We start from the raw sequence: 24387 nt of genomic DNA, 5'->3' as shown, positions 1-24387 counted from the left end.
CAGCATGCCAATTGAACACGCCCTCCAAACTTTTGACATCTGTGGCATTGTGCTGTGTGATAAAACTGTACATTTTATAGTGGCCTTTTATTGTGGCCAGCCTAAGGCACACCTGTGCAATAATCATGCTGTTTAATCAGCATCTTGATATGCTACACCTGTGCGGTGGATGAATTATCTTGACAAATAAGTGCTCACTAACACAAATTTAGACAAATTTGTGAACAATATTTGGAAGAAAAAGGCCTTTTTGTACATAGAAAGAGTCTTAGATGTTAGCGTTCAGCTAATGAAAAATGGGAGCAAAAACAAATGTTGTGTTTACATTTTTGTTCAGTGTATTAGCACTACCAACGAGTCAACAGACTTAATGGAGATGTGGTATGATTAGACTATAGGGTACTTACACACAACGATATTGCTAACGATATATCGTCGGGGTCACGGTGTTCGTGACGTACATCCGGCGCCGTTTGCGATATCTGTGTGTGTGACTAAAAGGAGCGACGATCAATGATCGCAAAACCGTCAAAAATCATTGATCGTTGACACGTCGCTCCTTTTCATAATATCGTTCGTGGTGCATGCCGCTCGTTGTTCGTCGTTCCTGCAGCATCACACATCGCTATGTGCGACACCGCAGAAACGACGAACATCTCCTTACCTGCATCCACCGGCAATGAGGAATGAAGGAGGTGGGCGGGATGTTCCGGACGCTCATCTCCGCTCCTCCTCTGCTATTGGGCGGCCGCTTAGTGACGCCGCTGTGACGCCGCACGAACCGCCCCCTTTAAAGAGAGATTGTTTGGTGTCTCCAGCGACGCCGCTAAGCAGGTATGTGCATGTGACGCTGCCATAGCGATATTGTTCGCTACGGCAGCGATCACCACCATGACAAAACAGCGACATGGGCGGGTGCTATAACGCACGACATCGATAGCGATGTTGCAGCATGTAAAGCACCCTTATGTGTCTGTACGGGCAGAAACAACCATTTTACACAGTACATAGCAGGGGCCCATATAACATTATTTCAGTATATGAACATTTTTTTTAAAACACATCTAATTGCAAAACTACGGTAATTATTTTTCCAAGATCTATTGATTCAAATAGTAAAATAAACTTTGAAATTAACTTTGTTCATGGGAGAACCCCTTTAAGTAATAACATAAGTATTAATATAAATCATATAATAATATGTTAATGTTAATATTAATATTGAGTAGAATTAATTTCAGCATCTTGATTTGTCCCCCCACAACAGTGACTGTCTCTCATGTGGCCCTTTGGGAAAATGCATTGACCGCCTCTGTTGTAAACTGTCAGTGTTTAAAAAGTTTCACAGCTATGTCACTTTCCTTCTACTTTAAAATAAAGCGAAATGTAAAAGTGCCGTAGTCAATATTTACTACTTTAATTCTTCTCCATATAATATAGCAGCCCCTTTGTAATAGTACAATAACCAGAGCCCAGTTCATGTGTTCTTTTGTGGCTTCACAGCCTTTATAATTATTAGAGCTTAACATTGATCTTTTTCCTCGTTCCCTGCCTAAGGCATCTAAAGCACCTGTGAAAAGCTTGTAAAGTTCAATACTATCTGTTCATTTGTGTGATTGCTTTCATTTGCAGCAAAAGGCTAAATTATTAAATGTACCACAGCTATTTAAAAGAAGAGACATATCAAGGTTTAGTGTTCCATTGGACGTATTAGAAATGTGTATAATACTTTAAAACCACAAGTAATAAAGATGTAATGATGATAATTTAAAGAGGCGCATGATACCTGCCAATCGTGTACACATCCTGGTGGACGGAATCGTTACAACTGCTCACCTCCAGAGCAAGCTGCACCGAAAAACCACTTATAACACTGTAGCGCTTCAATATTTCAAGTGATTTGGAGATTGATTTTGTGTGACATATTGCACTTCCTATTAGTGGTACTTTTTGGTCTGTGTGATTTGTGTTCATTTATTAAAATAACCAAAAATTGACAAAATTGTAACTTTCACAATTTTCGAACTTGAATATTTATGTCCTTAAACCAGATGGTTATGTTACACAAAATCAAGAATAAATAACATTTGTCACATGTCTACGTTACATGAGCACCATTTTTTGAAACCTATTTTTTTTGTTTAAACCCTTCACTACCAAGGACGTATGATCAGCAGACATGTGAGGATAACAGGCGCCTTTTAACCCCTTAGTTTGCGCTGTCAAACTCTGTCAGTGCAATCTAATGCACTTCAGCGGGGATTGCGCAGTTTCCCGCCAACATTGGGGACCCCATGAAACGATCACGGAACGCTAATGGGTTGTCATGGCAGCGCGGGTCAGATGATGACCCCTGTCACTGCCTTGACTCACTGTCTGTGAATGCTGACCAAGCACTGGCACTCACAGGAACACAGCCTTTCTGCTGATTAGGGACTAGTTAAATCAATAAAAAAAGTGAAAAAGTTTAAAAAAATATAAAACATTAAAAAAAATCTAAAAGTTCAAATCATGCCCCTAATGAAAATCAAAAAACAAAAAATACACATATTTGGTATTGCAGAAATGCCCGATCTACCTAAATATAAAATCAATTCATCTGATTGTAATTTTTGCCTTGCTTTGCTGTTTACCAAACGCCAAAATTGCATTTTGTTGGTCACCGCAGCATTGCTATTATATGCAATAACAGGTGATTAAAACAGCACATCTTCCCAAAAATTGTAGAACTAAATATGCCAGCTGAAGACATAAAAAGTAAACCATCACTGAGCACCAGATCCTGATAAATGAGAGCGCTACGAGTCTCAGAAAAGCGCTATTTTGTTTTTCTTTTTTTTTTACAAACTTCTAAATTTTTAGATAGATTAAAGTAAAACTATATATATTTGGTATCCATGAACTCGTACTGACTTGAGAAATCATACTGCGGGGTCAGTTTTACCAAACAGTGAACATCTTAAATAAAAAAGCCAAAAAAAACGTGTAATGGGACTTTTTTTTGCAGTTTCACCGCACTTGATTTTTTCCCCCCGTTTTCTAGTACAATATGGGGCAGAATGAATAGTGTCACTCAAAAGAACAACTTGTCCTGCAAAAGACAAGCCCTCACATGGATATATTGACGTAAAAATAAAAAGTTATAGCTCTAGGAAGAAGGAACAATTGCCCGGGGATGAAGGGATTTAAATTTAGAAAGCTTAAAACTTTATCAGCAATTTCTCATTTTTCCAACAAAATTTACAAAACCAATTTTTTTAGGGACCTCATCACATTTGAAATGACTGTGAGTGTCCTATGTGACAGTAAATACCTAAAAGTGACACCATTTGAAAAACTCCACCCCTCAATGCTCTCAAAATCACATTCAATTAGTTTATTAACCCTTTAGATGCTTTACAGGAACTAAAGCAATTTGTAAGGAAAAAATGAAAATTTTACTTTTCCAAATAAAAATATTGCTTTAGCCCCAAACGTTTAATTTTTACAAGGGTAACAGAAGAAAATTAACCATTCAATATCTTGTGCAATTTCACTTGAGTACACTGATACACAATATGTGGTGGAAAGCTATCAGTAACATGGAAGCCAGCTATGTTTCTGTTAACAGGTGAGAGCCCTAAAGGCCCAGTCACACTAAACAACTTACCATCGATCTCAACAACGATACAACCTGATAGGGATCGCTGGTAAGTTGCTAGGAGGTCGCTGGTGAGATGTCACACTAAGCGACGCGCCAGCGATCCCACCAGCAACCTGACCTCGCAGGGATCGCTGGAGCGTCGCTACACGGGTTGCTGGTGAGCTGTCACACAGACAGAACTCACCAGCAACCAGTGACCAGCCCCCAGCGCTGCATGGAAGCGATGCTGCGCTTGGTAACTAAGGTAAATATTGGGTAAGCAACCCATATTTACCTTGGTTACCAGCACACACTGCTTAGCGCTGGCTCCCTGCACACCTAGCCACAGTACACATTGGGTTAATTACCCGATGTGTACTCTGCTACGTGTGCAGGCAGCAGGAGCCAGCTTCTGCGGACACTGGTAACCACGGTAAACATCGGGTAACCAAGAAGCCCTTTCCTTGGTTACCCGATATTTATCTTCGTTACCAGCGTCCGCCGCTCTCAGCTGTCAGTGCCGACTCCCTGTTCCCTGCAGTCCTACTGTCACAAACCACCGGGGGGGTCACTCAGAAATCCCCCGCGCTGGCTACCAGTACGTCACAATCGGGGGGTAACAAGTGGGGGTCACCCCTCCTTTATACCTCCCGACCGACAGACAGAGCACGTGACGCGCTCTCTAGCGCCCCTCTTATAGTCAGGCCAATTATGGAATTGCCCGACCATAAGCCAGGAGGCCGCTATACTACTTATGCCGATTATTGAAGGGTCCCCGGTGAGAGTAAGGTATATATTCCCCCGACCTCCGCGGGCGGAATATATAATATCTTCCCGAATCTCACTGGCCTCCCCACAATAATCCTTGGCACAACTCGCTGCCACCAACCGCTTCACGGTAACTATTAGCCGAACACACAGACGTGGGATTCAAGATCGAGATAACAGAACAGCCCAAGATTAATTATATAATTTAATCAGCCTAAAGCCACACTAGAAACTACAATATATACAATAGGGAATCTACAGAATATACATATGTCAGAGTACAGTTACAATCAAAGCATGGTTTACAAACAGGCATACACAGTTCCAGCAGTTACCTTGTTGCGTCTGGCCACAGGGGGGCGCTGTAGACCAGGTTTCCAGGAACTCCCTCACAGGTCTTTCCCAACCAGGCCCCCGAGCAGAAGAACACTGGAAAGTGGCCGAAGTAGGGTTATCAACCTGGGCCAATCCAGGTCCCCTCCTACCTTAGTGACCTCACAGGGAAGCACTGCCACTCCCCCTGCATGGATCAGAATTATCCAGCAAAGGGGATATTGGCCATAACTTTGCCTGGGAGCGTCGTAGGCGGACGCCAATGCTCTCATTGTGACAGTTATGAATTTAGCTACAGAACGAGGGGACTCATGACCTGTCTGCCAGTTCCCCATTGGCTGATATCACGCCTGGGGCATTTCCCAATGTCCTGCTCCCATAAAAAGGGGGTGCCGGCATCGTCCACATGCGGAGACACCATTTTTATGGTTGCCATATTTATCGGAAATATGGCTTGCGAGATATGAACCATTTTTTACTGGAGTCGTTCTGTCTGGCTATTTCCATAGCCTTGCTAATGAGATACAACTCTTGTTACAGGGTGACGGCAGGGAGTCATCCTGTGTCCATTGTCCTAAAGCCACCTAATTTCCATATCACAGGACATGGCCATGGGATTTGTTGCTAAACCAGTTGTGTGAAGGAAAGGGGGGGTGACACCAGGAGAGGGCTTCCTGACATACTTGAATATCATGATTTATCGTCATATCTCCGGATTTACCTCACACCTCCCCCCTTTTGAGGGCGCTAGGGGGCAGCACACTCCGGTGTTCCCCCGTGCGCCCGTCCGCGACCTCTCCTTGTCGGGACAGCCCGTCTGCGTTACCGTGGTCACGGCCCCTTTTGTGGCGAATGGTGAAGTTGTATTGCTGGAGCGCAAGGCTCCATCGCAACAATCGCCCATTCGTCCCAGAGACGGTGTGCAACCAGCTGAGGGGATTGTGGTCCGTCTCCACGATGAAGTGGCGCCCGTATAGATAGGGTTGCAGACGCTGCAGGGCCCACACTATGGCCAGGCACTCCTTCTCCATCATGGAATAGGCAACTTCCCTTGGTAACAGCTTCCTGCTCAGGTACAAGACTGGGTGCTCTTGGCTCGCAGAGTCCACCTGGCTGAGCACCGCACCGAGGCCGAAGTCACTGGCGTCGGTCTGTACTACAAACGGCCGCGTGAAGTCGGCTGCCTGTAGCACGGGCGGGCTGGACAGGGCGTCCTTTAGGGCCCGGAAGGCTGTCTCGCAGTCCATTGTCCAATCGACTGCAGAGGGCAGCTTCTTCTTGGTGAGGTCCGTCAAGGGCTTTGCCAGGCTACTATAGCATGGAACAAACCTCCTATAGTACCCAGCGGTCCCCAAGAAGGACATCACCTGCTTCTTGGTCCTGGGGGTGGGCCAGGATGCGATGGCCTCCACTTTCTCAGGCTCGGGCTTCAGTGTTCTCCCGCCTACCCGGTGACCGAGGTACTGGACCTCGCTCATGGCCAGCTGACACTTTCCCGGCTTGATGGTCAAACCTGCCCGGTGGATCCGCCTGAGCACCTGTGCTAGATGCTCTAGGTGGTCCTCCCAGGTGGGACTGAAGACGGCAATGTCATCTAGGTACGCGGCCGCGTACCCTTCAAGTCCCTTGAGCAGGGTGTTGACCATCCGCTGGAAAGTGGCAGGGGCATTCCTCATCCCGAATGGCATCACCGTGGACTCGTACAGTCCAAATGGGGTAATAAAGGCAGAGCGTTCCCTGGCCTTGCGAGTCAGGGGGATCTGCCAATATCCCCGGCTCAGATCCATGATGGTCAGGTACTGAGCCCCGGCCAACTGATCGAGCAGGTCATCGATGCGTGGCATTGGGTACGCATCGGCGACCGTGACCGCATTGAGGCCCAAGCGCTGTTGGATGCCTGGATCACCCCCAGCTTCAGCATCTCGTCAATCTCCTGGCGCATGTGTTGCTGCACCTCCAGGGAGACCCGATATGCTGAACGCCGGATCGGGGAATGATCCCCAGTGTCCACGTGATGGACAGCCAAGTCAGTCCTTCCGGGCTGGTTGGTAAACAACCCCCGGAAGGGGTGTAGGGTGGCCCACAGCTGGGACCGTTGGTCCTCCAAGAGCTGGTGGCCAACCTCCACATCCTCAATGGATCCGCCTGCCCTAACCTGGGCTAGCATATCCAAGAGGGTTTCCGCTTCTCCCTCCTCGGGCAGGTTGCACACGGGGAGCGCACATGCCTCCCGCTCATGATGTGCCTTCATCATGTTCACATGGAAGGGCTTCCGCCTTCCACGGGCAGGGTCCAGGGTGACCAGGTACGTCACAGGGTTGAGCTGCTGGTACACGAGGTATGGGCCTTCCCAGGCTGCCTGAAGCTTGTCCTGTGGTACGGGGACCAGTACCCACACCTCTTGACCCACTTGGTAGGTCCTCTCACAAGCGTTCTGGTCGTACCAACGCTTCTGATCGGCCTGGGCTTGAGCCATATTGTCGTGTACCAGTTGCGTCAAGGCCTGCATTTTGTCCCGGAAGCGCATGACATACTCGATAACCGACACTCCAGGGGTGGCCAAATCCCCTTCCCAAGCCTCTTTCACCAGAGCCAGGGGGCCCCGCACACGTCGCCCGTACAGGAGCTCAAACGGTGAGAATCCTGTTGAGGCCTGTGGAACCTCCCGGTAAGCAAATAACAGGTGTGGGAGATACCGCTCCCAGTCACGCCCATGGGAGTCGACCAACATCTTAAGCATCTGCTTTAAGGTGCCATTGAACCGCTCGCACAGGCCATTAGTCTGTGGATGGTACGGGCTGGCCACCAGATGTCGCACCTGGACTTGCTTACAGAGGGCCTCCATCAGCTGGGACATGAATTGGGTCCCCCGGTCAGTGAGCATTTCCTGGGGAAAACCCACTCGGGAGAAAATCTCCAGCAATGCGGTGGCCACCTTGTCAGCCCGAATGGACGACAAGGCCACTGCTTCTGGGTTCCGGGTGGCATAGTCCACTACCGTCAGTATGAAGCGTTTCCCGGAGCTGCTGGGGATGGCCAGCGGGCCGACCAGATCCACAGCCACCCTCCTGAAAGGCTCATCGATGATGGGCAGAGATACCAGTGGGGCTTTGGGGCGTGGCCCCGCCTTCCCCACTCTCTGACAGGTTTCACACGAACGGCAGTAGGCAGCCACATCGGCCCCCATTTTTGGCCAGTAGAAATGCTGGTTTAACCTGGCCTTGGTCTTAGCGATCCCTAGGTGTCCGGCCATCGGAATCTCATGTGCGATCCGCAACAACTCCGTCCGGAACGGATAGGGTACCACCAACTGTCGGTCCCTGGGCCACGCCTCCGGTGAACCCTGCTGGACCGTGGCCCGGTACAGCCGTCCTTGGTCCCAGACCACTCGCTCCGGGTCCGAGTCCGAGGGAGGCTGTGCCGCCTGCTCCTTAAGAGCTTTCAGGCTGTCGTCAGCTTCTAACGCTGCCTGAAACCCCTGACTAGATGTGGCCAGAATCGACGAGACTGTCACATCTTCGGTCAGTACCCCGGGACCTGTGTCCTGGCCTCCACCTGACTCGGCTGCCACTTGGTCAGAAGGGGAAGAGCTATCGGACCTCCGGGAGGCCCCTTGGCTTCCAGCACTCCCACTGCGGGTGACAGCGGCCACAGCCGCTGCGACCGTGGGTCGTGCCTGCTCCTCCTCCGTTCCTGACCAAGTCGCCGGTTCAGGCAGACCTACCTGGCTTCCTGACACCCCGGTTGTGGGGGAACCATGCACCGAGATCTTACCTGGGAGCACTTCCGCTCCTGGACCGGCCCCAATCTCACCTGCCTGTTCCCCTCCTGCAGCAACAGAACCCCGCTGTGAAATCTCTGGGGACCCCACATTTGCTGTGGTAGCCCCCACCCCACACACTGGTCCTCCCCCTGCAGCACCCTGCTCTCTGCTTATCCCTGCAGAGGGCAACAGATCCCAGCTCACAGGCTGGTTACTTGTAGAGGCATTGTCACACCTTTCTCTGACCCCCTCCCCTGTCACAGCTGCAGCTGAGTGTGTGTCTATGGTGTCTATGCAAGCAGAAATATCAGAGTTCACTCCCTCCTCCCTTACATCATTCATAGATAACACATTAACATTGTTAGGAGTCATGTCAGTACGGGCTGAAGGTTCAGCCCTTGGTTGGGGCCCAAACTGGGAGGTTATCTGCCCCAAATCTGTCCCAAGTAGCACGTTTGCAGGGATCCGATCAGTTACCCCCACCTCCCTCACCCCTCGCCCTGCGCCCCAGTCCACATAAATGTCAGCAACAGGCAGCGCCGGGTCAATGCCTCCAATCCCGGAGACAGCGAGGGTTTTTCCAGGGATCAAGTCTTGGGGGGACACCATCTCAGGCCGCACCAGAGTCACCTCCGAGGCGCTGTCTCGCAGTCCCATGGTCACAGACCGGCCGACGGTGACAGGTTGGAAGCTGTCCAGGGACCTACCACCACCCCCACCCACACAATACACCTTGGGCGGCCCTTGGGACGGGGACGGAGCCGGGGCCTTGGGACGCTGAGGGCACATGGCCTTGAAGTGTCCAGGTAGGTTGCACTGGTGGCACCGTCTTGGTTCTGCCACGGGCCTGGAGAGGGGAGTTGAGGGGGACACCCCCTGCAGTCTAGGGGCAGGTGGGGCAGTCGCAGAATTCATCTTACCCCCTCTCCAGGTGCTGCTGGTGGCCGCTCTCCTGGCCTCAGGGGCCCGGTTGTTGGTGTAGTCATCGGCAAGGGCAGCTGTAGCCGTGGACCCCTTTGGCTTCTGGTCTCGGATGAACTGGCGGAGATCCTCAGGGCAGTTCCACAAGAGTTGCTCCGTGATGAACAAGTCCAGGATCTCCGGTCCGGTGGAAAGCTGCAGGCCTTGGGTCCAGTGGTCGGCAGCTCGGGCAAGTGCCCGCCGGTGGTCAGCCCAGGAGTCCTTTGGTCCCTTCTGTAGGCTCCGGAACGTCTTGCGGTAGGACTCTGGAGTGAGGTTGTACTGTTGGATCAGGGCCCGCTTGATGGTGTCGTAGCCCTGATCTGCCTCAGCAGGCAAGTCCCCAAGGACATCCAGGGCCTTACCCCTTAAACGGGGGGTCAGGTATTTGGCCCACTGGTCCTTGTTCAGATGGTGCTGCAAGCAAGTCCGTTCAAAAGCAGTCAGGAAAGAGTCCAAGTCTCCATCCTTCTCCAGCACTGGGAAGTCCTCAACACGGACCTTTGGAAGTTTGGTGTTTTGAAGGTCACATGTGGCTGATGAGGGCCGGAGCTGAGCTAGCTGCAGCTGGTAGTCACGGTCTGCCTGTCGCTCTCGCTCTCGCTCTTCACGCGCTGCCTGCCGCTCTCGCTCCGCAGCCTCGCGCTCTGCGTGCCGCTCTGCCCTGCGCTCTGCCAGGAGTTCCTTGTAGCCCTTCTGGTCTCCAGCCTGGAGAAGGGCCATAGCCATTTGAAGAAGGCTATCCGAGCCTCCCAGGCTCGGTGGAATGGCACGTGGTGATCTGCGGCACGCTGCAGAGCTAGGCGATTCACTGTCCCTTTCAGAGCGGAGGGCTGGCATCTGGCTCGTTGAGGAACCTTGGGTGAGCTGCTCCTCATCTTGTCCAGCAGTGCCAGGTTGCGCAATGTCCTCGGCAGAACGGTTTTCTGGCGTCGAGCTCCTGGAGGACTCGTGGGCAACCTCCTCATTGCTGTCCACAGCACCGTCCTCCCTCTCTTCGGCTCCTGCCTTAGCATTGGCCAGTTGCATAGCTCTGCTCCTGGTGCCATCAGCCATTCTTGCAGACTTTTGGTCACTGACACAGAACTGACACCTGATGCCTCCACACACCTTACAGTATCCGCACTCTGACACTCTAGTGTTGAGCTAGTCTGAAGACCCCAGCAGCCACAGCTGCTGCAGGCAGTCTTTAGTGTCTGGGAGTATGGGTCTCACACTCACACACACTATTATCTCGATCCCACCGCTGCCACCAATATGTCACAAACCACCGGGGGGGTCACTCAGAAATCCCCCGCGCTGGCTACCAGTACGTCACAATCGGGGGGTAACAAGTGGGGGTCACCCCTCCTTTATACCTCCCGACCGACAGACAGAGCACGTGACGCGCTCTCTAGCGCCCCTCTTATAGTCAGGCCAATTATGGAATTGCCCGACCATAAGCCAGGAGGCCGCTATACTACTTATGCCGATTATTGAAGGGTCCCCGGTGAGAGTAAGGTATATATTCCCCCGACCTCCGCGGGCGGAATATATAATATCTTCCCGAATCTCACTGGCCTCCCCACAATAATCCTTGGCACAACTCGCTGCCACCAACCGCTTCACGGTAACTATTAGCCGAACACACAGACGTGGGATTCAAGATCGAGATAACAGAACAGCCCAAGATTAATTATATAATTTAATCAGCCTAAAGCCACACTAGAAACTACAATATATACAATAGGGAATCTACAGAATATACATATGTCAGAGTACAGTTACAATCAAAGCATGGTTTACAAACAGGCATACACAGTTCCAGCAGTTACCTTGTTGCGTCTGGCCACAGGGGGGCGCTGTAGACCAGGTTTCCAGGAACTCCCTCACAGGTCTTTCCCAACCAGGCCCCCGAGCAGAAGAACACTGGAAAATGGCCGAAGTAGGGTTATCAACCTGGGCCAATCCAGGTCCCCTCCTACCTTAGTGACCTCACAGGGAAGCACTGCCACTCCCCCTGCATGGATCAGAATTATCCAGCAAAGGGGATATTGGCCATAACTTTGCCTGGGAGCGTCGTAGGCGGACGCCAATGCTCTCATTGTGACAGTTATGAATTTAGCTACAGAACGAGGGGACTCATGACCTGTCTGCCAGTTCCCCATTGGCTGATATCACGCCTGGGGCATTTCCCAATGTCCTGCTCCCATAAAAAGGGGGTGCCGGCATCGTCCACATGCGGAGACACCATTTTTATGGTTGCCATATTTATCGGAAATATGGCTTGCGAGATATGAACCATTTTTTACTGGAGTCGTTCTGTCTGGCTATTTCCATAGCCTTGCTAATGAGATACAACTCTTGTTACAGGGTGACGGCAGGGAGTCATCCTGTGTCCATTGTCCTAAAGCCACCTAATTTCCATATCACAGGACAGGATAATTACCCGATGTGTACTATGGCTACGTGTGCAGCGAACAGGGAGCCAGCACTGACAGCTGAGAGCGGCGGACGCTGGTAACGAAGGTAAATATCGGGTAACCAAGGTAAGGGCTTCTTGGTTACCCAATGTTTACCGTGGTTACCAGCGTCCGCAGAAGCCGGCTCCTGCTGCCTGCACATTTAGTTGTTGCTCTGTCGCTGTCACACACAGCGATGTGTGCTTCACAGCGGGAGAGCAACGACTAAAAAATGGCCCAGGACATTCATCAACAACCAACGACCTCACAGCAGGGGCCAGGTTGTTGCTGAATGTCACACAGCAACATCGCTGCTACGTCACAAAAGTTGTTCCTTAGCAGCGATGTTGCTAGCGATGTTGCTTAGTGTGACGTGGCCTTAAGTGAAGACTTGTTTTTCTGTGGATTGAGTGATGAAGTCGCGGGGGTCCCGATTGGGTGATAGTGGGAGCACACACTCTCCCAGTCCCCCAAATACTGCAATCACAATTGATTGTGGCATTCAGGGAGTTAAACAGCCAGGGGTGACGTGCACCGTCCCTGGCTCTGACACCCGGAGCTCGGCTAGAACTTGTACTGAGCTCCTGGTGACAATCATGCTGGCACAGTTTACGTCATTTTGCTTGAACCCCTACCCGACCATGATGTAAACTTATGTCAAATATGTCATGAAGGGGCTTAAAGGGGATATGCCACTTACATATATTTATTTCCAATGAAAATAATATTTTTTATCTTTTCTTATATTTACTCATATTTAAAAATAATGCTTCGTTATGCAGATTTTTTTTTTTATAACCAAGTAAAAGTATGCTCTTACTACCGGCCAACTATACTCTAGTGCAGTAAAATGCTGGGAATTTCTAATAGCACTAAATTGAAAAAAGGTCAAAAATGCTATAGTCTTCACAAATACCATCAATATAAACATGCTGATGGCAGAAGCCCTTTAAATAGATTGAAGCTGCTAATTAATACAGGAGTGGACACCACATTGGTGCAACCTGTGCATCTGCATAGGTCCTCAAAAGGTAAGGGGGCCTATTTCTACCTCCAAGCAGGTGAAATTGTGCATTTTTATGAGCTCTTGGCATGCAAATAGCCTATATATTGTCCTTGCACAGGAGCTCATTTCTGTCTGTGTCTGCAAGTGAATTATTAACATATTTTAGTGGTGACCTTATGTTGTGACTTTCTTATATTAGAATGTAACAGGTCAGTGCTATCTACCAGAATGTAAAACTTACTAGATCTTGATTTCTTCTTTTTTTGGAAAAGCATTCAAGGGAATATGTCACCAGATATTTTCTGTCTGAGAGCAACATGATGTAGAGACAGAGACCCTGATTCTAATTATGTGTCACTTATTTTTCTGGTTGCTGCAGTTTTGAATAAAACTATTTTATCAGCTGGAGATCTCAGTCCTGTGAATTCTAAGCTTTGTATAACTCCACCGACACCACTGATTGCCAACTTTCTGCCTATGGACAATGCACACAAAAAATGCCAATCAGTAGTGGGAGACGGGGTTATACAGAGCTCCTGATTATGGAAGGCTGTATGTCAGCAGGTTTTTATAATCCTCTAGTGATAATCTCCTTCAGTTAAAACAGTGGTTATATCAAAACTACATGAATCAACTCAGTAAGGGACACATCACTGGAATTAGAGTCTCTGTCTCTACATTATGCTGCTCTTAGATTACATTGCAAAATCCTGGCGACATTCTTCTTTTTCTTTATTGTTTGAGGAATGCTTGAGAGGACTTTGTAAGGAAAAATCAAAGTAGAATTTAAAAAATATTTAAATGGTTTATCTTTAATAAAGCTCTGTTCACATTACATTATAGCTTGTGTACACAAGTTACACCGCTGTGCAAAATTCTCTGGCAAAATAAATGTGGCTGGTGTGTAGTAGATCACATTGACTTGTAATGGGGTGTCTCTCATTTAGCTATGGTGTCGTTTGATTTATTGGACAGAATAATCCTGCATGCCGCGCTATTTTGTAAGTGTGGCTTTATCAACAGTAAAGGCTCTAACAACAGAGGGGTGCATCAAAGAAAGATCCAAGAAAAAAGTACGATAAATTGTAATAACTTCAGATAAAAAAAAACACTAAATTTTATTGGTAACAAGTAAAATAGTGTGGTAAAAAAACCAGCACAAGAGGGTCACAAGATGCATACAGACAAGTACAAAAGTATGAAGGTACAACAAAATATTCAAAAATAAAAATGTTGGAATAACAGTACGTAGAACTACATATGTGCATCGGGGTTAGATTCCTAAAATGGCAGGAATTTATAATCTTATATACACTTGATAATATTGTGCAAAACCATAAAGTGAAAAAATGTTTTATGTGCAAATTAAGCAATAGCCCACTGCAGATCGGAGGATGTAAAAAAGGCCCAGGAGATTATAATTTATGTAAGTACAGTGACAATATGTATTAATATATGCTGATCAATTAGCCAATAGTTTCCTTAACACATAAGCAGTGACCAAGAATAAGTAATAATGTAAATAATGACATTAAAGAAAGGAAAATATATAAATTGTATCAATTCATAGTGTATGTGCTGATTAAACCACCATCATGCTCCTGACCCCATGTGTGGTTCTATCAGGCACACATATTCAGGGAATGATAATAGTGTGGGATACCTATAAGAAGTCTGGAAGTTCTGTCCTGGAAGCATGCGGTGCCCGAGCCCCGACGCACGTTTCGGGCATCAAATTCGGCAGGGCAGTGTGAACAGGACCAGAAGTCATTATGACACTCGTGTACATCTGATAAAGGTCTGAAAGACCGAAATGTCAAAATTTATAAAATTTATGTTACCACATAAATCTTACATTTTTGAGAATAAAATTTAAAGCATTTTCTGCTTGCCGGATTATTGTTATATGCATCACAAATATAAAGTAATGTAGCAACACATTTTTTGGTAGGATTACATTCATTTATTTCTGTCCTTTTTTTTTCTTTTTAGGATAACTATACTTTTGCACAACCAGGGATTCAGAAAAAAGTGAAAATGTTGGAGGAGTTGGTTAGCCGCATTGATGGTGAGTAGCTTCCTGGTATATTTCCAGTGCTAAGTGATTGTAGTACTCCTATCAGGGCAATTATGTGCCCTGCCAGTCTTCCTCAGCTTCTCATATGGAATGTCATCCTCAATCAGCATAGTGCTTAGTGGTGCTTGAATTACTTCTACTATGCATCATTTAAAGGGAAGCTAGTAGACCATGAGCACCTTCCATTATTTGTATTAAGCTTCCATAATAAAAATTCAATTGCAATCTCCTTGCAGCAATGGAAAGACCAGACGCAACCAAACACCATCTATTTTAAGCAAAGCTCGGTGATTGATTAATTTGAGTCTCCCCTTGCTTGTGAGGCTTTCTGTTTATTCTTCCACCTACGCCTCAGTTTTTACGTTTTCTATTGCCGCACTAATACGCAAAGTGCCAGTAAAGTCTGAAATGAATTTTGTGTGCAAATATGATTTGTACCTCGACCTCCCTGTTCTTAAAAGAATTCCCTATGTGAGACGCTGACTGTCATCATGCCATTGCAAAATTTAATTAAAAGAAATTCTACAGATAATGCTTGGCCATTCTTAACATATTCTCTGGATAGTTTGTTAAATTAATGAACAGGGCATTAACAAAGTGATGCCAAGCAGAACTAAGCTTTTTGTGACACTTAGTTGTCAATGATGGAGCTGAAAACAAAAAATGATTTTTTTTTCCTTCTTCCAGAAATAGCTTAAAAGAGTCTTGTTAAAAGATTAATTCCATCTGTTTTTCTGTTACTTAGTCTAAAATGCCAGATCCCGCGCTAAAGGACTTGCATATTTTACAGCTCACATAAATACAAAGGAATTTTATGTCCCGAAAACGAACAAAAGGAAAAACATCAGAAAACAAAGTCTTCACACATCACACAGGAATCTCTGTTCTTTCACTTTTTACTGTTGGAGAATACAGAAAAAAATAACACAAGGCCATGGCGATTTCTTTTTGCCAATCGTTAAAGATAATTGTGTTATTCTTTGTGTGTCTAAAACTTCAGAATGGATTCCTACACAATTCAATTTTTTTTCACTCCCTTTATTGATATTTCTAATGTTATGACCATAGGAAACTAATATTGAGTTCAAATGCTGCAGAGAAATAAATAACGCTGTTTGGATTAGTAAATTTAAGAAGGGGGTTTCTGCTCCTCATGGCTTCTTGTTGACCAGGGGGTGCCTCATACCCTTTATCATTTACCAGGCATGGCTCTGTAGTTTTAGTAGTGACTGTGCCTCGTGCTACAGCTTTAGCCCACTCCAGAAAATGGGGCTCTGATACCAAAACTGCTGCTAAAAGTATGGAGACCAGGCAATGTGAACAATAAATGGGTTTCTCCACTTACTAGAGCACTGTAATGCCTTCAAAAAACTTATCGACATGTGCCAGGAGTTGGACCTCCACCCAACTAATAATAATTGTGCGTCCTAAACATAGGCCATTGGTTTTAAAGAAGTAAAAACCTTTCAACGTTTGCCTAGAAAGTAATTATTGAATGGTTATTTGTGAAATATTTCTATGGTAGAATTCATGGATCGATTGTGTACTTTATTACACATTATCATTAAATGCTTAGAGAGAATCTCAGCATGTTTTTGCTAGGTAATCTGAGGACATTATAATGTAAGAGCAGAGACCCTGTTTACTGTGATGAATCACTTACTGAGCTGTGTTTTGCGGTTTCAATGCAACCAGTGCTTTATCAGCAGGAGATTATCATTTCAGAACAATTTGGCATATGCAGGATAGTCCAACCCCGCCCTCAGCCCTGATGGTCATCTCTATGTCACAATATAATGTGAACAACTAAAGGGGGAAAAGCGCAATAGGGTCTTATCCAACAAACATGCAAAAAGGAAACTATGTAATGTGAAACTATGTAACTATATAAGGCTGCTTTCACACTTGCGTTGAACGGCATCCGTTGCTATCCGCTGCCTTGAGGAATTACGTTAACCGTTGCAGGAAACAGTTTTATTCCTCATAGACTTCTATTAGCTACGGATGGCCTTGCGTTGCATCCGTTAGCCGACACTGTGTTGCATCCGCCTGGCGGATGGAACGCGGCATGTAACGTTTTTCTGCGCTTGAGTGTCAAAAAACGCAAACTGCAGGATTCCGTCGGCATCTGTTGTTTTTATAATGGACGCCTATGGTGGCGGATTCTGTTAACACAACCGTCTTTACACAACTGCGCATGCCCAGATTTGTACAGTCAAGAAAAAAAAACTATAACGGATTGCGTCATTTTGTATGATGCGTAGCATCTGTTGTGCCACTATATGCAACGCTTCCAGTGCGTCCATCACACAACACAATGCAACGAATGCCGTTCAACGCAAGTGTGAAAGCAGCCTTATGGGGACAGAAAGCTGTGTGTGGGTGGGTTATACACAGCTCAACAACAACTGAGCTCTGCTAGATATGCAGCATAGAAAACTGACTATCATAGCTGCTGCACCCAGTACACTGATACATTGCTGGAATCAGTGAATCCCTACCTCACGGTGCTCTCAGATTACATAGAAAAAACCTGCTGACAAACTCACTTTCATGCATTGAAGAGACCTGTAATTTTTATTAAATGTCATTGGATAGCAAGTGTACTACATAGGAACATTGTAAATCACTTGATTAACAGAAACGTTTTACTGATCTCTGTAAAAATGCCTTAAAGTGCTGTCACGCTGTTATTCAGCTAGATCCATTTCTAGTGATAGAGACATTTTTCATAAAAGAAATGGGTCAGGGCATTACTTCTGCTGTGAATTATGGTGGGCAGAGCAGATAGAGCTGGGGATGTGTCTCTCGCACAGTCCTCTCTTGTCTGTCCTCTTCTCCATATTTGCGCTCTCCACCATATTTATTCCCCAGTAATTAGTGCAATCCCGGTCCTCCAATTCAGCGAGTCAGCTCTCCTGCACGATCATCAGCAACTCTCCAGTTCTGTTTTACCCATGCAGCTATAAGCTCTAAATTGCCTGTACCAGCTCCATGTCTAATAACACAAGGTGGGATTGTGAGTACGATCAAACAGCGGACGGTAACCACAACTATTCATGCAGCTGTTTTTCATCCTCGCCTCCCTCTATGCTGTTCTATCAGCTCCATCGCTCCTCTCTGCTCTATCTCATTTCCATATGTAACCAAAAACATACTAGAGAATTTGGCATTTTTTATACTTTTCTTCTAAATACCTTAAAGTTGTCAGACAATCACTTTCATTATTATTTTTCATTTCTTGCTCATAAGTAAAATAATAAAACACATTTAAGTGCAATTATTTATTATGCATTGCTTATATAGCGCTGCTTGAAGGAAACCCACACAAACACGCGGAGAACATACAAACTACAGATATTGTCCTTTGTGGGATTTGAACCCCAGCGCTGCAAGGCTCCAGTGCTAACCACTGTGTCACCGTGCTGCCTCAATGTAATAAAAACGTAATGATATATTATACTATATATATCTTCAATTGCTGATACACCAACAAACTGAGCACAGGAGTTGGAGTTACACAGTTTAGTTGTTATCTGCTCTTCGTTATATGAAATTGTTGGCTGCAGGTAACAGGATTATGTTGACTCGTCATTGACCTGGTAATAACACTTATCTAATTTCCAGTGGTTTGCTGCCTTGCTTCCTTACAAAACTCTGTTTCATCTGCTGTAAGCAAATCATTTGTCCTGGCACAGGAACATAACAGTTTTTGATGTGCAAAACAAGAAGTAAATGCAGAAAAACCCAAATATTTAGTTTGTACACTTTTTTTCTTTAGCATCCACTCCTGGCATTGGCTAGATATAAAAAATATTTTAGAGCTGTTCTCACTATATTATTTAGCAGTTACCCAAAAATCAAAACAAAAGCCTTCAATCTTGATTTTAAAGCACCACCGCAGCAGGCTATGTTTTTCAGCCCTGGAGTGGTGCTTTAAATCTAAGCCCCCTGCCCCCTTGTTACATTCACCCTACAGCATTTTCATCCTTTTTTGACATTGGTGCCATCTTGTGACTGTAACTTCTAACTGTTTGAAAGTCAAAAGTTACTTCATAATCTCTCAATGTGGTTGTCAAGCTGCGACCAGGGGGAGCCAGAGCTCTGCAGCAGAAGACACTAAACGGAGCAGCGAGAACCAGGAAGTAAATACACAGTGCTCTCGTACACTGCCTCACAGCACAGCTGGAGAGCAGAGTTGCGGGATGTGCCAGGAATAGTCAGGCGAGCCGGGTCACGCACAGTACGGGCAGAAGGAAGACTGGAGAAAAGAGCAGAAGCGGAGTCAAGGTCAGGCCGAGGTCACTACCAGAGGAAGCAACCGATTAAGGAGGTAGGAGAGGGGACACAGGACTGGAGGGACTACCAGGGGACGGAACACAGACAAGGGCACAGGGGCACAGAAACAGACGGATCAGGATATCACTCACAGGACCAGTAAACACAGGCAAAGCAGAGCTAATCTTATAGCCGGCGCTGGTTCACTGGAAATGTCAGCTTTTAAGGCATCCAGGCTCCAGATGTGAGGCCTGGGAGAAGGCTCCGCCCCCAAGCCATGTGGACGGGGAGGCGAACCATGACAGTGGGTCTACGAGAGCCAGAATAAAGCTCTCATAGACTTGTATCAAAGAGTGAGCTCCTTCTCACTCCATGAAACACTGAAGCTGCCAGCAGGTCACAAACTGCGGAAGACTGACTGAAGTGATGCTGAAAACAGATGAATACTCAGAAGAGTGAGTATAAGGCAAAGGGACTTAGATTAGAAGCTTCACTCCAGCAGTGGAATAAATAAAACCGCTGGAGTGGTGCTTTAAGAATGGTTCCAGCTAAGGTCGAATTCACACATCTGACATTCATGGCCTCAACACGGACAGTGATGTCTGTACTGGCTGTGAGTTTGCTGACCTAAACTAAACAGCCTTATACTGTACATGCCTTTAAAGGTGTTGAGTTTGGATGAGGAGAACTGCAGTCAGATCAGGAATGGCGGCCATGTGAAAAGGCCCTAAAAACTAATGAAAAATAAAAATCCAAAAGCGCCACTGTGTAAACCCTGAGCTGGAGTCACTGGATGTACCTGGTGGACGGATCTGAACCAAGTTTTACTCATTCCCAGTATTGCGCACACTGAATTTTACTTATGAAGATTATGGAAAGTTTAATGGGAAATTTGTTTGGGTAGATTGCATCACAATTCCTACTAAAACTATTACAGATATTACCATTCTAAATGCATTTTGTTTTATTTCCTCTTAATTCTCTACTCTAAAAAATTAAAAAAGTTTGCTTTGTGTATCCACACAATTTACATTTTTATTTACTGTGACATTGCAGTCAATATCACTTCTTATCTGTACTAGCGCCCTGATTGTGTACCAAATGACATTAATTGTAGTTGCTAAGGTTGAATAAAGACAAGATTTTATCAAGTTCAGACTATAATCATAATGTGTTGATACAGAGAAAAACATATTCCCTTTAACGCATGAACTAATTAACTCATATTTGGGGAAAAAAATCCTTCCTTCCTCCAAATATTGCAATCCGAATAGTTCTTTGAAACAATATCCCAAAATAAAAAGCCAATACTGATAACCTGTAATATATTTTGTCAAAAACGGCATCCCGGTGCACCTTGAACGTGTTTAATGAATCGACCATCACAATATTTTATGGGAAAGAGTTCAATGGTTTTACTGCTCGTTCAAGTAAAGAATTACTGTCTGGGATGATGATTAAAACTCCTTTCTTATAGACGACCTATGTGTAAAGAGATCATTAGAAAGATCTCTGTAATGTTCATTCATCTATTTATTCATTATAATTAGTTTGCTTCTAAAGCTGAGTTCACCTGTCCAGTCAGTAATCATCCATTTGAAATGGATCCATGTAAGAAAAATAACTACACCGTGTGCAGAATTATTAGGCAAGTTATATTTTAGAGGATTTTTTTTATTATTGATCAACAACTATGTTCTCAATCAACCCAAAAGACTCATCAGTATTAAAGCTTAATATTTTTGGAAGTTGGAGTGTTTTTTGTTTTTAGATTTGGCTATCTTAGGAGGATATCTGTTTGTGCAGGTAATTTTTACTGTGCAGAATTATTAGGCAACTTAATAAAAAACAAATATATTGCCATCTCACTTGTTTATTTTCACCAGGAAAACCAATATCACAGCACAAAATTTAGTAATAAACATTTCTGCCATGCAAAAACAAAACCCCAAAAAATGAGTGACCAATACAGCCACCTTTCTTTATGATGACACTCAACAGCCTACCATCCATAGATTCTGTCGGTTGCTTGATCTGTTGACAATCAACATTGCAAGCAGCAGCCACCACAGCCTCCCAGACAATGTTTTCCCTCCCTGTAGATCTCACATTTTATGAGGCACCACAGGTTCTCTATGGGGTTCAGATCAGGTGAACAAGGGGACCATGTCATTATTTTTTCATCTTTTAGACCTTTACTGGCCAACCACGCTGTGGAGTAGTTGTATGCATGTGATGGAGCATTGTACTGCATGAAAATCATGTTTTTCTTGAACGATACCGACTTCTTCCTTTACCACTGCTTGAAGAAGTTGTCTTCCAGAAACTGGCAGTAGGTCTGGCAGTTGAGCTTCACTCCATCCTCAACCCGAAAAAGTCCCACAAGTTCATCTTTGATGATACCAGCCCATACCAGTACCCTACCTCCACCTTGCTGGCATCTGAGTCGGAGTGGAGCTCTATGCCCTTTACTGATCCAGCCTCTGGCCCATCCATCTGGCCCATCAAGAGTCACTCTCATTTCATCAGTCCATAAAACCTTTGAAAAATCAGTCTTAAGATATTTCTTGGCCCAGTATTGACGTTTTATCTTATGTTTCTTGTGCAAAGGTGGTCGTTTTTCAGCCTTGCTTACCTTGGCCATGTCCCTGAGTATGGCACACCTTGTGCTTTTTGATACTCCAGTAACTTTGCAGCTCTGAAATATGGCCAAACTGGTGGCACATGGCATCTCGGCAACTTCACGCTTGATTTTCTTCTATTCATGGGCAGTTATTTTGCGCCTTTTTTGCCCAACACGCTTCTTGCGACCCTGTTGGCTATTTGCCATGAAACGCTTGATTGTTCAGTGATCACGCTTCAAAAGTTTGGCAATTTCAAGACTGCTGCATCCCTCTTCAAGACCTCTAACAATTTTGGACTTTTCAGAGCTTGTCAAATCTCTCTTCTAACCCATTTTGCCGAAGGAAAGGAAGTTGCCTAATAATTAAGCACACCTTATATAGGGTGTTGATGTCATTGCACCACACCCCTCCTCATTACAGAGATCTTCATCACCTGATTTACTTAATTGGTAGTTGGCTCTCAAGCCTATACAGCTTGGAGTAGGACAACATGTATAAAAAGTATCTTGAGATCAAAATACTAATTTGCCTAATAATTTTGCACACTGTAGATCAGTTTCAAATATATGAAAACCTGATGCACTATTAAACTGATATTTCACATTGACTTCAGTGGTATAAAAAATGGATCCAGCAGCAAACAGTGTTTTAGCCAGAGAAACAGTTGTGTAGACACAATTTTTTTTTGTCAATCTAAAATAAAATAATTGCTGCTGTATCTATTTAAGTCATAACCTGGTTTTATATCTGCCCCACACATCAGGTGACTGTTTGCTGCACTATAGTGCACTTATAGATTTGTATGTGCTGAGCTGTCGATATGCTGATTGACCGCTCAGTTGTCCAATCTAGTGCAAGGAACGTGCTGAGCTGTTGATGTGTTCAGTGACAGCACAGGCGTCCATTCTGAGACTGGGAGATTCTAGCTTTTCCATGTGTGCCCTATTCGGTTTGATTGCCCAGCTATTTATCTGAGCAGTCAGTCCCAGAACACTGCCAGTCTTAAGGCCGTCACACACAGAGATAAATCTGCGGCAGATCTGTGGTTGCAATTAAATTGTTGACAATCTTTGCTAGGTTTGTTGCTGTGTACAAATGGAACAATATGTCCATGATTTCACTGCAACCACAGATCTGACAAAGATTTATCTCTGTGTGTGACGGGACCTTTTGTCTTCTCCTCAGTTGTGCTAGTTGTCATTTTGTATCTCTGCTCTGGGAATTGATCTTTTGTTGCCTATCCTGTGACTTTGCATGATCATCCTTTTGCCTTGTCCCTCTGCTCTGATGCGCTAGCCTCCAGGCATTCTGACTCCAGACCGGGTCCAAATATGCCTCCGCCTATCCGCATAACCAGGATGTGATCTTGTATGTGGCCTTGGAACATTGATTGACTATCCTACCTCATGACTTGCCCGTGTAGTGACTAGAGTCACAATACCGATGTAGATGTGAGAAATAACATCTGCCAGGCAGGTTACTGTGCAGGAGCTGAAAGTGCACTGAATCATAAAGTGAATTCTGCACTTAGATTAGCTTGATAACTCGGAAAGGTGGGGGTCATGAGGTTACACAGAAGAGAGGGAAGGCATCTTCATTACTGATGAGAAGCAAGTGCTGCTGGGAAATGTATTTTAGCAGATAAGAATGGGACCACCCATTCTATTATGTGAAGCTAGAGGCACAGATGTCCAGGTAGAGATGATAGAAAACACAAAGGTAAAATAAACAAATGTTATCTTTGGCTTAGCCTGTATATTATAAACATGCATTTGCTGTGCTTTGTGAAAAATAATGTGATTATGAGAATATCCCTTTAACAGGACAGCTTGCTGTATGACAATCACTGTCTTTGTGACAGATTGCCCACTTTGTTTCTCTAATAATTGAAACCTATAAGTAGAGTTTGCTGTATATAAAAGCAGCAAATATTGGATGCTTTTTAATTACTCCCTACTGATTGGCTGCGATTCTAAAGACCGCTTTACACACTGCGACATCGCTAGCCGATGCTAGCTATGTCGAGCGTGATAGCACCCGCCCCCATCGCACGACCGATATGTGGTGAACGCTGCCGTAGCGAACATTATTGCTACGGCAGCGTCACATGCACATACCTACTCTGCGACGACGCTGTGATCGGCGAACCGCCTCATTTCTGAGGGGGCGGTTCGTTCAGCGTCACAGCGACGTCACAGCAGCGTCACTGAACCGCCGCCCAATAGAAAAGAAGGGGAGGAGATGAGCACCCGGAACATGCTGCCCACCTCCTTCCTTCCTCCTTTTCCGGTGGACGCAGGTAAGGAGATGTTTGTCATTCCAGCGGCATCACACGTAGCGATGTGTGCTGCCACAGGAACGACAAACAACATCGTTACTGCAGCAGCAACGCTATTTGGGAATGGACCCCCTGTCACCGATGAGCGATTTTGAACGTTTTTGCGACGATTCAAAATCGCTCATTGGTGTCACACACAACGACATCGCTAAAGCGGCCGGATGTGCGTCACAAATT

At 45.6% G+C, this 24387-nt stretch overlaps 1 protein-coding gene across 2 annotated transcripts in view; it reads left to right on the top strand.

Moving 5' to 3' along the window:
* Positions 1-24387, top strand: part of TBC1D22A (TBC1 domain family member 22A) — an 811105-nt gene that overhangs the window by 364942 nt on the left and 421776 nt on the right. For both annotated transcript variants that reach the window (XM_075342553.1, XM_075342552.1), the window contains exon 10: positions 14886-14961. In XM_075342553.1, the coding sequence (XP_075198668.1) occupies positions 14886-14961 (76 nt within the window). The remainder of the gene's footprint in view (positions 1-14885; positions 14962-24387) is intronic.

Source organism: Anomaloglossus baeobatrachus, chromosome 4 (genome assembly GCF_048569485.1).
Source record: "Anomaloglossus baeobatrachus isolate aAnoBae1 chromosome 4, aAnoBae1.hap1, whole genome shotgun sequence".
NCBI classification, from domain to species: Eukaryota; Metazoa; Chordata; class Amphibia; order Anura; family Aromobatidae; genus Anomaloglossus; species Anomaloglossus baeobatrachus.
The sequence above is the reverse complement of the archived record's forward strand: the minus strand, read 5'-3'. Positions and strand labels throughout refer to the sequence as shown.